The 15,166-nt window shown below is 50.6% G+C and overlaps 4 protein-coding genes across 7 annotated transcripts; 2 read left to right on the top strand and 2 right to left on the bottom strand.

Annotated features, from left to right (window-relative positions):
- Window positions 1-972: 972 nt before the first annotated feature.
- LOC9650373 (putative pentatricopeptide repeat-containing protein At5g09950) lies at window positions 973-3,533 on the bottom strand. 2 transcript variants are annotated; one of them, XM_024676727.1, is made up of 2 exons: window positions 3,410-3,500; window positions 973-3,335 (listed from the first exon to the last, which is right to left on the bottom strand). In XM_024676727.1, the coding sequence occupies exon 2, from the start codon at window positions 3,333-3,335 to the stop codon at window positions 1,050-1,052; it is 2,286 nt and encodes a 761-aa protein (XP_024532495.1). In that variant the 5' UTR covers window positions 3,410-3,500; the 3' UTR covers window positions 973-1,049. The 2 variants fall into 2 exon arrangements, with proteins under 2 accessions (XP_024532495.1, XP_024532497.1); XM_024676729.1 differs by having other exon boundaries at window positions 1,351-1,524; window positions 1,565-3,533.
- Window positions 3,534-3,547: 14 nt separating this feature from the next.
- Window positions 3,548-7,840, bottom strand: LOC112346884. The gene is made up of 19 exons (XM_024676726.1): window positions 7,281-7,840; window positions 7,139-7,223; window positions 6,982-7,084; window positions 6,819-6,903; window positions 6,688-6,765; window positions 6,545-6,636; window positions 6,460-6,490; window positions 6,295-6,405; window positions 6,209-6,248; window positions 5,740-6,151; window positions 5,601-5,685; window positions 5,376-5,549; window positions 5,272-5,325; window positions 5,128-5,223; window positions 5,009-5,077; window positions 4,916-4,962; window positions 4,135-4,851; window positions 3,713-4,078; window positions 3,548-3,654 (listed from the first exon to the last, which is right to left on the bottom strand). The coding sequence occupies exons 1-18, from the start codon at window positions 7,734-7,736 to the stop codon at window positions 3,721-3,723; spliced, it is 3,093 nt and encodes a 1,030-aa protein (XP_024532494.1). The 5' UTR covers window positions 7,737-7,840; the 3' UTR covers window positions 3,548-3,654; window positions 3,713-3,720.
- Window positions 7,841-8,068: 228 nt separating this feature from the next.
- Window positions 8,069-11,740, top strand: LOC9650372. Of its 3 annotated transcripts, none has more exons than XM_024677058.1 (12): window positions 8,069-8,886; window positions 8,956-9,081; window positions 9,138-9,316; window positions 9,437-9,533; window positions 9,603-9,769; window positions 9,859-10,069; window positions 10,162-10,362; window positions 10,431-10,574; window positions 10,658-10,782; window positions 10,864-11,008; window positions 11,076-11,155; window positions 11,249-11,740. In XM_024677058.1, the coding sequence occupies exons 1-11, from the start codon at window positions 8,311-8,313 to the stop codon at window positions 11,106-11,108; spliced, it is 2,004 nt and encodes a 667-aa protein (XP_024532826.1). In that variant the 5' UTR covers window positions 8,069-8,310; the 3' UTR covers window positions 11,109-11,155; window positions 11,249-11,740. The 3 variants fall into 3 exon arrangements, with proteins under 3 accessions (XP_024532826.1, XP_024532825.1, XP_024532823.1); XM_024677057.1 differs by having other exon boundaries at window positions 11,065-11,155; XM_024677055.1 differs by having other exon boundaries at window positions 11,065-11,740.
- Window positions 11,741-11,838: 98 nt separating this feature from the next.
- LOC112346997 (chloroplast envelope membrane protein-like) lies at window positions 11,839-14,295 on the top strand. The gene is made up of 7 exons (XM_024677068.1): window positions 11,839-12,661; window positions 12,725-12,810; window positions 12,872-13,048; window positions 13,108-13,219; window positions 13,276-13,373; window positions 13,439-13,574; window positions 13,625-14,295. The coding sequence occupies exons 1-7, from the start codon at window positions 11,876-11,878 to the stop codon at window positions 13,691-13,693; spliced, it is 1,464 nt and encodes a 487-aa protein (XP_024532836.1). The 5' UTR covers window positions 11,839-11,875; the 3' UTR covers window positions 13,694-14,295.
- Window positions 14,296-15,166: the final 871 nt, after the last annotated feature.

The following is a 15,166-nucleotide window of genomic DNA, read 5'->3' as shown; positions in this document are numbered from 1 at the left end:
GTAAGAGAAAACCATATAAAAATTGTGATCTTTACCACACTGGAGATATGACACAGCTTTGAAGTCTTCCTAAATTCTTAGGCATTTTGGTCTGCAAGTATCACACCAAACACACACCTGACTCACTCAGATCTTAAGATGATCCTCCCCTTCCAACTTACACATTTAACTACAGAGTTTCTTCCACCACCCTCGCTGATTGTCCTCTTGGGTCATTTCATATATGTGTCACTCTCTGGCCTGTAACTTTTGTACACAGCTTGTTCGAGCCGGACATGAAGATTTTGCTTTCAAGCTTTAGAAATGCAGTTTGATCGTACCGTAGCCACGTAACATGGATGGTATCTTCGGAGGAGGACAGGCTCTTGGAGCGGAGGATAGCGATGTTAATCTCGTACTTATATTTCCAAGGTCAGTGTGTGGGAGTGTGTGGAGCCATGATCATATGAATGTTGTCCCACCGGCGGGCAATTGTCAGTCCTGTGGTTAGGCCATGAATCTCTGTCCATCGATCGAAACGAGCGAGTGAAAGAAACGACCCACCCATTGATTGACAAGATCCCGCGACCCCACGAGAAAGAACTCACAGCTGAGCGAGTGATGATCCCACAACAGCGTCCAGATCGCTAAATTCCCATGCATAGGGGGTCCTTCACTCACGTTGACACCTTGAAAGGAAATATTTTGTTGATTTAAAACGCGCGAGATGGCTACTTTCCAAAGGGTTGGACAGTCGAGGAGAGAGATTTAAATCTTGAGGGGCCCCTCGACCTCTGCTCGCGAATGAATGTGTCCTCCATGGCGATCAAAACACACAGATTTTGTTGCAGGAGCCCAGCACCAGGCTTTTGGGAAATCGGGTAAAGAAAAGAAAGTAAAGGAGCAGAGAACAGTATTTTCAAGCTTTTAGAAATGACCACCCCCTCGTGTTCAGAGACTAGATTATCCTGGAGACACCAAGATCAATCCAAATCCAGGAATGCTTTCTCTTCTCGGAAATGATTTATATGCTATAAGTGCCGACAGGGTTTGCAGAAAGAGCTCGAGATTCACAAACCTTGCAAATCGCTGCCACGCCTCGCTTCCTCCAGCTCCAGCTCGATCACGCGCTCGGCCGCCAGCGCTCCACGCCGGGAGCTCCTCTGGACGTTGCAAGACCCCAGCAGCGCCAGCCACGCGATGGAACCGGCCTGGAAAGGCATGGCTTCCAAGAGCCTCTGTGCCTCCTCCACCCATCCAAGCCGACCAACCAGGTCGACCATGCACACGTAGTGCTCGGCCCGAGCTCCCAGCTCCTCAAGCATGAGCACGAAGAACTCCCGGCCTTGGCGCCCCAGCCCCGTGTGGCTGCAGCAGAAGAGCACCGCCAGGAAGCTGATCTCGTCGGGAGCCACTCCCTCCAGTCCCATCGCGTAGAACGCCGCCACCCCGGCAACGCCATCGCCGCCGCGAGCACACGCCACGATCATGCTCGTCCAGCTCGTCGCGTCCCTCCTCGGCATCCTCTTAAACACCGCTCGAGCGTCGGCGAGGCTCCCACACCTCCCATACATGCTCACGAGCGAAGTTCCCACGGTGTCATCGAGCAGCTCCCTGGATCCAAATGCTCCGTGAGCTTCCCTCGCCATAGCCAAGTCGCCAAGGTTGGAGCACGCCGCGAAGACGCTCACGAAAGTTACGTCGTCGGGTGGCGGCTCCATTTCTTTGAACAGCTCCACAGCTCGGGCGTTCTCCCCGTTGTCCACACAGGCCGCGATCATGGAGTTCCACGAGACGAGGCTCCGGCGAGGAATCCCTTCGAAAACTCGCGTTGCTTCGTCCAGGCGCTGGCACTTGCCATACATCGCGACCAGAGCGTTGGCCAGGGGGACATGAGCCAGCATGCCGGACGCAGCAGCACGCTCGTGTAGAGCTCCAGCCTCTTGAAGATCTCGCGAGCTCGAGCACGCCTCCGCGACAGTCATGTAAGTCACCTCGTCCGGATCCACGTCCATTGCGTGGTAGAGCTCCAGAGCTTTGCGAGCGTGCCCGTTGTCACAGTATGCCGCAAGCATGGCGTTCCAGGAGATGGCTGTCCTTTTAGCCATGCCGCTAAACACTGTCCTCGCCTGTTCCATCTCGCCAAACTTTCCAAGCATGCTCACGAGGGCTGTGGCCAGAACAACGTCGTCCTTGTAGATCCCGCTACGAATGATCCGCTTGGAGACCTCGTCACCTTGTTTGAAGTCTTTGCAGGCTACGCAGGCACCGAGAACTGCCACGAAAGTCACACCATCCGGCTCTAGCATGTCGTCCGCTTGAAGCTCGTGGTAAAGCCCGAGAGCACCTCTTCCATCGCCGTTTTGAGCATGAGCGTTGATCAGAGCGTTCCAGGAGATGATATCTCGCCCCGGCATCGCGTCAAAGACTTCTCTCGCGTCCACCAAGCTTCCACACCTCCCGTACATGGTTATCAGCGCGTTGGCCACACAGGCATTAGTCTCCAAGCCTTCTGCCTTGATACGCTGCTGGATCTCTCTTCCCTCTGGAAGACTAGAGCAGGCACCGAGGACACCCATGAAAGTCACCCTGTCAGGCCTCGAGTCCATCCTCCTGTAAATCTCAAGAGCTTCGTCAGGACGCCCGTTCGCGACACAGGCCGAGATCATAGAGTTCCAAGAGACGGCGTTCTTCCGGCACTGCATGGAGTTGAAAACGAGCCGGGCATCTTCCAAACTCTGGCACCTGGAGTAGCATCCGATCAAAGCGTTTTCCACCGTAGCGTTGAGCTCGCACGTCGCAGCGACGATGTCCGAGTGAACTTCCCTGCCTTGCCCGAGAGTGGAACAGGCTCCAAGAGCCACCACGTAAGTCACATAGCTCATCTTCACACCGCTCTCTTTCGCCAGCTTGTATAGCACAACCGCCTCCCTGCTATGCCCGTTCTGGGTATAAGCTCCGATAAGCGTGTTCCAAGTCACTGTATTCCTTGCGACCATGCTCTCAAAGACCGTCCTGGCTTCCTCCACGAGTCCGAACTTTCCATACATGTTCACCAGCGAATTCCCCACGGAAACGTCCGCTGCGAAGTGCCCAGTAGCAGCGATCCTGGAATGAGCAAACTTTCCCTGCTCGACTGCACCAGCCGATGAACAAGCGGTGACATAACTTACGTAAGTTACACTGTCCGGTCGAACACCATCCAAATCCATCTCCCGCAACAGCTTGAGTGCCGAAACTCCACAACCGGCACGCTGGTAAGCTGACAGCATGATGTTCCACGAGTAGATGTTCTTGGCAGGAATACGATCGAAGACGGAGCGGGCATCATCCAAGTTACCGCACTTGCCATACATCTGCACGACCAAGTTGCACAGGATCGCATCGTCTCCATATCCGGCAGAAGTAAGAAGAGAATGGACACGCTTACCCCGCGCTAGAGCTCTCGAGTTTCCACATTCCCTGAGAAGAGTAGCAAACTCGGTCTTGTCCTTGCAGTAACAGCTCACAAACTCGTGATCTAGAGAGAAAAACATGGAGAGCAGCTAGCTAGAGGTGTGAAAAAATGCATATCTCAAAGAAAAGTGTGTTACCAGCTTGCTTGATAATCAGTTTCTCTCTCATCATATTTTACAAGCGTTTTCCGTTACATACACAGCACTGAGAACTACCAGCCTGCAACGAGAGCACAGCAAGTTCGTCAAAAACTTTCGAAAGGAAGGAGAGAACTCACCTCATTACTTACACCAGAGACGGTGTGAGGAAAAACTCCGGTAAGATCCTCTGCATCAGGATTCCGCAAAAGGGACACCGCGACACAACGGGCTCCAGCACCACAATCGAAGGCAGCCTCTCAATCTGGACCCTCGACGTCAAGGAGAAAAAAAACTCTGGAACCTGTTGGAAGGCGTTTCGACCGCAGCACGTACAATACCACGACGGACCAGGGAGGGAGATCTGCAAGGAAGCCGAGCACCGCTGCAACCGATGGTTTATTCTCGTGTTGATTCCCTCTGCGCGGCAATAGCCAACTTCAAGGTACTCCAAGGGAACCGTTTGCTCGCAGTAGCTGCAGCGCTCTTGTGAACTTGATCCAGATCTGCCACAACCGAAAACGCATTAACATCTTGACAGCAATCACAAAAAAGAAGCTACCTGTTATAAACTTTATGCACTTCAGTGGCGAGCTGCAGCAGTTGAGGAGAAACCTTTGACGAGTTCAAGAGGATCCAGTCGGACATCAAAAATGCTGTTGGTAGCCTGGCTTCCATCTTGACACTAGCTTGGGCATTCTCTGCTTGAGGGGACTTGCACCACAAAGCCGTGAGCAAAGCCAGGAACATCAGCCTCTCTCTTAGCTCGTGCTCCATGCACCAAAGGATTTCCAGCCACGTTTGCTGCTCTGAAGTTAACTGGGTACGTGATCCAGAATTGTGCATGGCTTCCAACCCTTCTGTAAGTAGTCCAAGTTTCAAGTCCTGTAGGATTATCCTTCGAAAGATCACGATCATTGTCTGTAGGCATCGACAACTCAAGCTTGGTAAGCACGTCTTGAGAGCTTCTGTTGACCAGCAGCAAGCCTCGATAGTACCCGTGTTTACGAAACTCCAATTTGAGAGCCATTTCTGAAAAACGGACCCCAGTATCTCTCCTCCACAGAGTTGCTTGAGAAATGATAGAACTGTCAGCAAATCCCATAGGACGAACGAGGCTCGACGATCTAGATGAGAGAATGCCGATATGATTTTTGTCTCCCAGCTTGCAGCAATAGTATAAGCCGATCTACCAGCACTCGGATCGTCGAAACAATCAGCTTTTACGATATTTTCGTCTTGTCCGACCCAGACCAGTTGTACAATACCCTTTTGTGACCTGCGATTTCGAAAAACAATATCTTAAATTTCTAGCCAACAAAAAAATAAAACAACATTGGTACCTGGATTGATACATCGGATCTACAGCTTCAGCAGCAATTCCTCTTACCTGCACATGGAAAAGTGAGAGAGAGAATTTTAAGTACCTATCCTACCATTGCAAGAGAAAGATTTGCAGGTGACAGTGCAACACCAAAAAACGATTCCAACGCCGATGCCGGAAGCTGTAAGGTTTAGAAGTTTAGTGTGGGTACAATTGCAATGTTTTACACACGTCAGGAGCAGTTGCCGGGACCTCAGATGCCAAAAGGGAAGTCTCCACGGCTACGAGTTGCGTATCAGCGAATTCCCACAGTTGAAGCATGTTATCCTGTCAAAGACGACTTTATACTTAGTGGCTTAACAAATGTTAACATACCTGGCCACACGAGTATATCTGATCTTTGTCTGCAGACCAGCAAACTCCCATAACCTGGAACTCGAAGCACATCAAACCATGAAAGCACATATTTGGAAGCATACCGCTTGGTCGTGAGCCCGTGGAAGGCAAGCCCTGCGAGAGCACTGGCCTGCACTTGTTAATTCACAAGCTAAAACGCTACCGGATCCTTTTCCAACGACAATAAGAATATTATCCGCCTCAATTGAATATTTCAAGGCCAAAGACGTCACTGGCACACTGTCGACACCAGTAACCTGAGTTTTCATTAGTCATTTACTAAACTAAATGCAAGATAGTTCCCTCACCTGAAAGAGAAGTGTCCAGGGGAGGAAAAGCGCCGACGGTTGCCACTGCATCAATACTCTTGTATCTCCTTGCCACAACTTGACACTGTAACATGAGTGAGATCCATTAGATACAGACTGATACGAGGTAGAACTGTACCTCCCATCAGAGCTTCCGGTTGCCAGAAGAACTTGATCAGTTGAAGCTCCAGCCGCCCAATCAAGTGCAGTCACCCAGGACTCGTGTGCGTTTAAGAAGCCGATAAAGCTTACGTCTGGTAGCGGTAGCACTTTTTCAACCGAGTATACGTCAGGTGTTGATAGCCGCCAGAAGCCAACCATGCCAGACTTCGTCCCAACCGACAGAAAAACAGCACTAAAAACTCGCGAGTTGCTATCACAGCAAGAGCACTTCGAGGACCATGCCAAGGCTAGAGAGGCCAGCATTGAACTCCTTGTCATGTATTGGGGCGCGGTGACGGTTAGATTCGAGAGCTGTCCATCTTTGACTCTCAGCTGTTTTCTCTTTTTAGTTTGTTTTCCGTCGTCGAAACCTTCAACATCAGCAGAGCCTACGAGAACATAACCTGCTTAGAAGCGTAGAGAAAACAATTTAAAATCACAAGCACCTGAAAGCTGTTCACTGTAAGTCCCTCTTCTACCGCGTTTCTGGCATTGAGGCGTTACGTCATCTGAAGATAAATTCAAGTTATACCTTCATGGCATCATCCGCCATGCCGTCGTTTGCAAGAGGTTTCATATGGGCTGAAGCAAGAGATGCTTGCCCATCCCATAGAACAGGAGGACGGTTAAGCAAATTTCCAGCCTGCGAGTAGATGCGAGTCAGCTCAAAACCATCAGCACAAAACAAGTAGCTCACCTCCATTCCAAGTACTGAAGCCTCCGGTGTGCTGCACAAGCAGAACATTTCAAAAATAAAGCCGCGTACGTAAACGTAAAAGTACCTAGTTCTCCTCCTTTTCTGAAGCAGATCCTCAGCTGGGGACATTTGTCCTTGCCTCTTGTAAGCTCTGTTGAAAGCTATGCCATCTGACATCTATCAAAATGCTGGTCAATCATGAAAGAAAACTGTCAGCGAAAGGAGTACCATGTCAAACGATGCTTCCGTTTCCAAAAACTCAAACTTCATACAATACTCAAACATCATCTCTGAAACGTCTAACAACTGCCAATACAAATTCATAGTTAACAAGAGACAACAAGGGAAGCGTGGCTTACCTCGATCCACTCAGATCGATACTCGGACATGGGTGGCGAGTGCAGCTTCACTCGATAATCTGTCGTGGCAACCGCAAGAAGACATCTAAGATAAGAAAAAAATGCCCGAGAGAAAACGAAAACATCAGAGGCCCGTGACTTGAGAACAAAGAAAAAGAAGTACCCTCCATGGGATCCAACACCTTGCGGAGACCAATCGATCGAGCGAACCACGGCACGAGAATCCCTCGAGAGCGTAAGCGGCATCAGCAAATGATGCTTTAACTCTAAAAGCAAACTCTAGGCAAAAGCTTACTCACAAGAACGAACTTAACACGTACCATCACGATTCACGGTGCCAAAATCGAAGCTCGGCTTCACGGAGACGGACACAAAGCTCCGGGGACCCGACAGCGATGCTGGATTCTTCACGAAAAAAGAAAAGTTTCAGCAAGAACAAGACAATGCATGGGAAGAACTCACCAGTATAGTGACCATATGTCCAGCGGCAACTGCAAGGAGGTTGTCCTCAGACCACCTGACGGAATTAGGGTAGAGAGGAGTGGCGGAGAGCGCGAAAGCCTGTGCTGGAGGGCCGGAGCACAGCGGCATGGCCGACGATGAAGCTGCGGCAGTAGCAGCAGAGACATCGGCATCCTCGACAACTGGAACGATCGCCGCGGCCGCCTCCTCCGCCCCAAACCAAGAATCCTCGGGCAGCGCCACGCACTCGGAATCCCCCGGCTCGAAATCGGGATCGTCCGCCACCACGGACGACGACGCCCGCGCGCCATTGGCAGCCCTAGACGAGGCGCGCCCCCCGCGCCCTAGCAATGTGGGTGTGGAGGAAGAAGAGGAGGCGCCATATCTAGGGCGCTTGCCACTAGTAGAAGAAGAGCCAAGGTGTTCACTAGCGCGACGGCGTGATCCCGCCACCATGACCAACTGTCCCCGGATCGAATCGACAAAGTGTTAACACGCACCGGCACTGGGTTCGATCCCCCGCCCCCGCACACCGGCCCCTCGCTCGCGCTGGTGTTCGATGCCCACCAAAAGCTTAGCCCTAGCCAATCGCCTGGGTTTAGACACGTCGCGGGTTCGATCCCGGATAAAGCTCACATCCTCACAGAATGTTCGTTGACCGTTATAAAAAGATTCCGTTAAATCGCTCTTCGTTGGGCGGATCGTGGCCGTTGCGGCCACGTGGCGCGCCACGGTGGGGCGCGCCGGGCTTTTAGGGCATGCGTGTCACACCGAGAATCTCGTAACGAACGACCCGGGGGTCGAAAGAGAACGCCCCTCGCCGAAGAGTCTCGACCCCTCGCGACTGGAAGCACAGTAAGCACACTCTTTTCCGTTAGCACAGGGCGCCCAGCGGCATTCTCAGCTCGATCGCGGCGCGGCGCGGCGGCGGCGAGGATCCAGGATTGGCATTGGCGCGGGGATGAGGAGGAGAGATCCGGGAGGCGTCCAAAGCTGAGTTTTGCGAGGTGGGTCGATCGCCATCGCCCAGATGTCAAGCGAGAGCCCCAGCGGTGGGGAGATCGAAGAGTCCGTGGCCGATGACCATGACCCGCGCGTGGTTCTCTCCATCACGGTGGAGATCGAGGACGGGCGCGTGGAGCAGATCGAGTTGAAGCAGGGCGACTCCCCGGAGCAGGTGTCCACCGCGTTTTGCAAGCAGCACGATCTGCCGCTCCAGTTCGTGGTGCCATTGACGGAGCACATCACCTACAACCTCCGGAGCATCAACCGTGAGCATCAGCGCGGCGATGGTGGCAGTCCAAAGGGGAAGGGTGGCGGTGGTGGTGGCGCCGCCGAGGAGCATGGGCAGCAGCGGGGGAGGAAGGGCCAGCAAAAGCAAAAGCAGGTCCCCATGGATGTTATCAGCCAGGCCAGGAGAGCTTACATGGAGAAGCCCAAAACGCTGGAGGAGTTTCGGAAGTACCAGGCCGCCAGGAGGGGGATCAAACCAGCTAAGTTCTCCGAGAGGCTCCTCCAACACACGTTTACGTTTTCTACCAAGACCGTGGACAGGGGGAAGAAGGAAAAGAGGCACAAAAGGAAGGCGGAGCTATCCGAGAAGATGGTGAGCGTTTTTTTCACCTTGATCCATTCTCACAAAGTTTTTTTTTTTTTTCCTTTTCCTTTCGTGTAGAAAGCTCTCTGCTTGAGACTTTATACTGACTATATAAGGCAAAAACAACGGGTCGAGGAAGAAGCACGGCTGATCGCGGAACAATACCATGAGAAGATGGTGAAGGATCGACCGGTTACTTCACTGGTAAACAACAAGAAGAATGCGTTTTGTCTTAACTAGCGCTCAAAGTTTCCTCTCAGAGAAGTAGGCGATTGATGCGAAACAGAGAACGAGAGGCCGAGCAGTTCCAAAACTATGGCGAGCTCTTGTACCAGGAGGCTGTTGCTAAGGACCAGGAGCGGCGGCGGCAAATCGAGAAGAAGCAGCAGGAGGACGAGATGAACGAGTTGAAGCTCATCTCTCCCAAGCCAGAGATCAGGTAAACTTTGCTTCTCTTCTTCTCTTTTCCAGCAACAAAACACACAGTTATAAAGCTAGTTTGTTCGCTGTTCCTTTTGTTTCTAATCAGCAGCCTCCCTTCCCTGTTACGTGCATGAAGTAAGCTCGCCAAACGTTTGAAGAGAACGGAAGTTGTGTGGGAGAGGCTAGTCCAGGACAAACAAAACCAGGAACACTTGCAAGAGCTTCGCAATGAGGTACTTACACTGGTTCTCTGCATTCTTTCATTCCTTGAAAACGTAGTAAACGCTTGATGTTTCTTTCAGTTGTGGGAAGCCAAGCTTATGGAGTGCACCTTCAAACCCAGGATAAACTACTTGCATTCGTTTGAGCGTCGTGACGTCCAAACCACGACACGGTTCGAGCAACTGTTTTACGATGCCGAGCACCGGAGGCGACGTCAAGCGGAATACATGCAATGGTATCCCGAAGGGTGTGTAAATTATTTGTTTCTTTCTATTTCTACCAGAACTTTCCTTCTCTCTGGTTGTGTTTCTCACCCTCGCCTTGTTCTTCGTCCAGAGTTACATTTCATCCTCACATCAACAAAACTGGAGACGGTGGACAAGTCGACGAAAGCAACACGACTGTCTTTGATCGGTTGCTGCAGTACGCTGAAAGGCTCGCCGAGAAGAAGCAAAAGCTTTTGGAACCCGGAGGTCGGAAGCTGATCGATCCGACCACGGGTCAGGAGTTTTTCACTCCAACAATCGGCCGACAGCCTGTTGGCGAGGTTTGTCGAATGATTTTGTACTCGTTTTTTCGTTCTTTGCGTTTCATAGCTTGTTGAGTTGTGGATGTTTCATTGTCTTGTTCTTTTTGCAGAGGAATTTGCCTATCGGGGAGTTTCTATATCAGATGAAATTTGCTATAGAGGACAAGAAGAAGTCTCTCATGGACAGAGATATCCAACACAGGATTGAGCTTGCCAAGTCACACTACGTTGGTACGAAATCCGGGCAGCTGCTGGATCACCTCAAGGAAAGGAGGTTGAAACAAATCTTTGATCATCTCGACAAAGATAAGGTTTGTAGAAGTGTCGTTTCAACTAACAGAAGAACTTTAACGCGCTCTATTTTGTGAAAAAAATTCAGAGTGGCTACGTTGATCTCGAAAAAGCCGACACTGCCTTGTTCTCGGACGAAGTGGTGGACGAGATTAAGATTGTCATGGGCATGGACGATGGCAAAGGTTCATTGTCATACGATACGTTCCAAAAACTCATGCAAACAGCGCAGGTAATGGAACTTGGTTTCAACTGTTTCGTTTTTCGCTTGGTTTGATCAGCTGACACTCGGAGTTGCTTCACGCGACTTTGCAGAAAAAGATTGTATCCAGTGGCTTGCATAACGTTTTCAAGCTACGGAAGAAGGACGAGAAGTTCCCGTTCCAGTTTAAGATGTGCCGCCTCTCTCGCTCGCTTGCTGCTCGTAGGAGAAAGTTTAGGTGCGTGACGAGCACTGTTTTGGTTCTCGGTTTCTTAAAACTCTTTATGCTCCTGACTCTCGGATTCCTTCCTGTTTGCAGCACTAGGAGTCAATGGTACAAACTGATCTTGTTGGATAGACAAGAACGGATTGCCAGAGTCGAGGCGTTGCGAAAAGAGAAGCAAAAGCAAGAGATGGCCGAATGCACCTTCACGCCAGCCATCCACGGAGGGAAGTTTAGACAGGTAAAGGCCTTTCTTTGCAAGCTCAAGCTCGCCTTTCTAACTGGATCCATGACCAGGGCATGCGTAGGAGTCCTTATTCAACCAATTCTACAATCGTTGAGAAGGAGAAGCAGGAAGTCCACGGTTTTATTTTCCCCGAGTCGCAAGGTACGTAAAAGCAAAGCCATGCATAGAGCGGAAAGAGCGAAGAGCAACGATGGCTTTGTTAACCTCTCTTTGGGTGTTCGCTCGTATAAGCAGAGTGATCCAGGTGTCGAAAAGAGTCCACCACCAACAACTGGATTGTTCGTCCTCGTCAAAAACAGTTCTTCCAACTCTCGTTTCACGCCGTCGTGACTACACAGACCCAGGAGGAGGGAGAGGCGCCGCTGCTTCATCTTCTTCCGGTGGAGCCAGAGGATTGATTGAAACGTTTAGGAGCATGGTGTTTGCAAGCAGCGAGGCGACGACGACAACGCCAGCAACAGGAGATGGAGGAGGAGAGCAAGGAGAACAGAAGAAAGATGATCACGAGCAAGAGCAGCAGCAGCAGCAAGAACAGCAGGACCAAGAAGAGCAGCAGCAAGAGCAAAGATCATCGGGTCGTGACGACGAGGACAGGGAGCGAGCAGAAGTGAAGAGCAGGGATACATTCTTGAGCGACGTGCCTGAGAGCTCAGAGTCTGCTCCACCGATGTTGTAGATCTTACTACTGAGGATTTTGGAAATCCATGAACCTTTTTCCCAAAGTTCTTCAAAGTTCTTCCAAAGTTAAAAAATGAAGACACGTGGCAGATTATTAGAGGGGCCTATGCCACGTGGCAAATGGATATGGTGCGATTTTTAGGTTTTTGGGTTTATGAGGATGCGCTTCTATGCCGGAGAGAAATGCGTTGCGAGCAGCCCTGGGGAGATGGAATTCTTCGCCCCGGTAAGCTCTCCACCGATTTCAAGAGCTCAGGAGCGAGGAGCCAGAGATTCGTGTGGATTCAAGCAGAGTTTCCAAGCAATTGGAAGCGGATTTTGGTATCCGATCGCTTCGGGCACTCGCATTTCTGTAGGACTACTAGAGGATCGATTGCCAGGAGCTCGAGGAATGCGAGGCGAATTTTTGTAGCTAGTAGCGGCAGCGGCAGTGGAAACTCTAGCTTCTCCAGCGCGAAGAGAAGGTTAATTGCCAGGGGCTTGGAATGGAGGATACATGCAAAGCGTCCTAGGAGAGAAAGCTGGTGGAAGAAACTCTTGCTCGACGACTTCGACTGGTGGAGAGAGCACAACGACGAGGCCGCCATGGACGAGATTGGACGCATGATGCTCGACGACGAGGAGATTAAATCCTGGAAGCAGCGAGTTGACGCCATCAACGAGCTCCGCTGGTACCGAAAGAGGGGACGAGACCCCGGCAGTGATAACTGGGAAGATTGGCTGGATGGTGAGAGCTGGGAGAAATCCAGGGACAAAGAAGTTTCTTCTCGGGGAGAAGTTGACGAGATCGAGCAGGAGCTACTCCACAAGAAAGAAGAGGAGCTTAAGTACCTTCGGTCGGAGCTGGATAGCTTTGGAAAGGCTAGGAAAGCAACCGGGCCATTCTCGGATTTGTTCCAAGAGCCTCTCGAGTGGCACCAGGAGAACAAGTTCGAGAGGGGATTTGCGAGGTCCGCGGCAAGATCAACAGTAAGTTGGTGTTCTTCCTTTCAAGATCTCGAGAGATTTATTTGTCCAGTGTTTATGTTTCAGGTGAAGTTCGCTGCGTGCCTCATTTTGATACCGTGGCTTGCAGACTTCGTCGTGCATGACTGCGTGCTGGTCCCCTTCTTAAAGAGGTAGGAAATCTGTGCTCCTCGTGGTTTTGTCACTCACAGCTTTGCTTTTAGTCCTGTGTAGATATGTCGAGCTCGTACCTTTCGCGGCCAGGGCATTCGACGTCACGGACTCACAAATGACCAAGAGAGTGGTTCCTCCGCTGGAGGACGAAGAGAAGCGTTTGATGTTCGAGGTCAGGATTGGAATCGCTCCTCCCATTTCCGAAGAGAAACTAACGCAGCATCTTCACGACGAAGCGTAAGTTTCTTGGTTTCCAGGCTTTGCTTCTTTGTTCTCCCCTCAAGTTGCTCTTCCAGGCTAGAATTGGTCGAGGAAGTCAGAGCAGAGAATCGAAGCAATTTTGCAAGCGTCTGGTCCGATGTGGCAGGCGTAGTGTTGATGCTCCTGATCATACTCAATCCAGTGCAAGTACGTCACAACAGGAATTCTCATGGCTCTTGTGTTTAACTTCTCACTTCCATCAGGTGGAGCTCATGAGTTACTCAGGGATTCGTCTCTTCAGCAATCTTTCAGACATTGGGAAGGCATTCTTTATCATTCTTTTCTCGGACATATTCCTCGGGTACCATCTTGTGTTTTCTTTGCCTTGTGAACAGTATGAAACCAAGCGATGTTTCCACTTTCTAGGTACCATTCCGAGTCGGGCTGGGTGACCGTGGTGAACCTTTTCCTCGAGCACTACGGCATGAAGGCCAACGAGGCTTCCATATCTTCCTTCGTGGCGATAGTTCCAGTGACCATCGATGCCTGCTTCAAGCTATGGGTACATTGCTCCTATTACCAAAACACTGACCACCACCACCTTTGCAACAGGTTTTCCGAAATCTTCCTCGCTTGTCTCCGTCCCTCACGGCCATATTCCGCGAGATGGAACGCCACTAAAGCTGAAAGATCTCTTCATTGCCAGGTATATGGAAGTACAAACAACAAAACTTTTTTGCTCCTTGGCAGGAGCTTGCTTTGCTCACAAGTTTTGTTAATGCTTGTGATACAAGATTGTTTTCGATCATCCCTCCAGGGGATGCTTCGACGATCAGTGGCGAGCTCTCTTGCTCGGCGGCCCGGCTTGTTGTTGCTGAAGCGCCAGTTGCCTTGTGAAGTGGCTCACCTCCTTAGCCAGTTGCCTCCTGTTCCCTTCCTCCTCTTGCTGGAGCGCCACGGCCACCATCCGCGTGATCCGGTCGGCACGGGGAGGATCCAACGCCACCTCGTCCTCCATGTAATGGCAGTCCGGCCTGAGCGCCCTCTTGTTGTTGGTCTCGGCCCAGTGATCATAGTCCGCAAAGTCGAAGCTATCGTATTGTTTCACCCGGATGCTCCTATTGTTACCAGCTTCGATCACCAAGTCGTCGATCATGCGCTTGAGCTCAACATACCGCTCAACGTCCACCGCCACCATCGCCGATCTGCTCTGCTCGTGAGAAGTTCTTCTTGTCTCCCTTTTACAATCACAAACCCTATACGAAACCTATATTTTGTTTTTCGCCAAATATTGTTTCGCCATCTTTAAGATAAAGGTTTTCAGCAACTTAACCGGTTTAGTGAAATATTTTAAAATTTGTTTTATGCTCTCCACCGATTTCAAGAGCTCAGGAGCGGTATGTTTCTTCCATCAGCTTTCGCTCCTGGGACGCTTTGCATGTGTAGCCCCTGGTAATCAAAGCTCCTACAAAAATTTGCCTCGCACTCCTCGAAATCAGGGATAAGTTGACGAGATCCAGCACTCCGCAAGAAAGAAGAATTTCTTCGGTGGGAGCTAGATAGCTTTGGCATACCTTTTTTTTTCACCTTTATTTTTCGAAAAGAAATGGTGGTTTATGGTGGTTTACTTATAAATGTTTTATTTATCCATAAGCTTCTGGAGTCATTATTTATTCTAGCTCTTTGTTAGCCTCATCGATGCTATTGTTCTTGTAGAAGACATCCCTCCTCAAGCCTCTTTAGCTTGGAGACCTTTCTTCACAATCAGTAACACCTGCCCGACTTGCAAACAAGTGTAACGCAATTCTCTATCCCCTTGAAAGTGCCACCCTTGCTTCTTCGGGAAAAAGAAAGAGAGAGAAGCAGAGCTTTGATGGTCTGAGAACCGCCTTGTGCCGCAAACATTCGTTTCCTCTGAAATGAGTGAAAAATACTTCAAGGCCGCACCAAGAAATTCCAGAAAGGAAGATCGAAGAAATGTTTGCAAAAGATATCGGGCCTCCTTGGGCGCCCTGGGTACCAAGCGCTATCCTGTAGGTCACGGTGGGGTTGACCATACCGACTTAGCACTACTGGGTCACCGACGAGGGGGGCCAAGTGGTCAAGGGTCAGCGACCCCATTTACTAAGCAACCCGAGGGATGCAAGCGCCCTT

This window comes from Selaginella moellendorffii, unplaced genomic scaffold, assembly GCF_000143415.4.
Source record: "Selaginella moellendorffii unplaced genomic scaffold, v1.0 SELMOscaffold_18, whole genome shotgun sequence".
Lineage (NCBI taxonomy): Eukaryota > Viridiplantae > Streptophyta > Lycopodiopsida > Selaginellales > Selaginellaceae > Selaginella > Selaginella moellendorffii.
Note: the sequence above shows the minus strand (reverse complement) of the source record. Positions and strands in the feature narration are given on the sequence as shown.

What these genes read in the sequence shown, in the direction of transcription:
- LOC9650373 (XM_024676727.1), bottom strand. Translation starts at nt 3,335, where the DNA reads ATGTATGGCAAGTGCGGTAACTTGGATGATGCCCGCTCCGTCTTCGAT.
- LOC9650372 (XM_024677055.1), top strand. Translation starts at nt 8,311, where the DNA reads ATGTCAAGCGAGAGCCCCAGCGGTGGGGAGATCGAAGAGTCCGTGGCC. An exon ending in GCCGACAGCCTGTTGGCGAG is followed by an intron (nt 10,070 to 10,161) that starts GTTTGTCGAATG and finishes TTCTTTTTGCAG; the next exon opens with AGGAATTTGCCTATCGGGGA. An exon ending in ACGGAGGGAAGTTTAGACAG is followed by an intron (nt 11,009 to 11,064) that starts GTAAAGGCCTTT and finishes ATCCATGACCAG; the next exon opens with GGCATGCGTAGGAGTCCTTA.
- LOC112346884 (XM_024676726.1), bottom strand. Translation starts at nt 7,736, where the DNA reads ATGGTGGCGGGATCACGCCGTCGCGCTAGTGAACACCTTGGCTCTTCT. An exon ending in CTTCAGTACTTGGAATGGAG is followed by an intron (nt 6,406 to 6,459) that starts GTGAGCTACTTG and finishes ATCTACTCGCAG; the next exon opens with GCTGGAAATTTGCTTAACCG. An exon ending in TCCCGGCAACTGCTCCTGAC is followed by an intron (nt 5,078 to 5,127) that starts GTGTGTAAAACA and finishes TAAACCTTACAG; the next exon opens with CTTCCGGCATCGGCGTTGGA.
- LOC112346997 (XM_024677068.1), top strand. Translation starts at nt 11,876, where the DNA reads ATGCGTTGCGAGCAGCCCTGGGGAGATGGAATTCTTCGCCCCGGTAAG. An exon ending in TCATACTCAATCCAGTGCAA is followed by an intron (nt 13,220 to 13,275) that starts GTACGTCACAAC and finishes CACTTCCATCAG; the next exon opens with GTGGAGCTCATGAGTTACTC. An exon ending in ATGCCTGCTTCAAGCTATGG is followed by an intron (nt 13,575 to 13,624) that starts GTACATTGCTCC and finishes CCTTTGCAACAG; the next exon opens with GTTTTCCGAAATCTTCCTCG.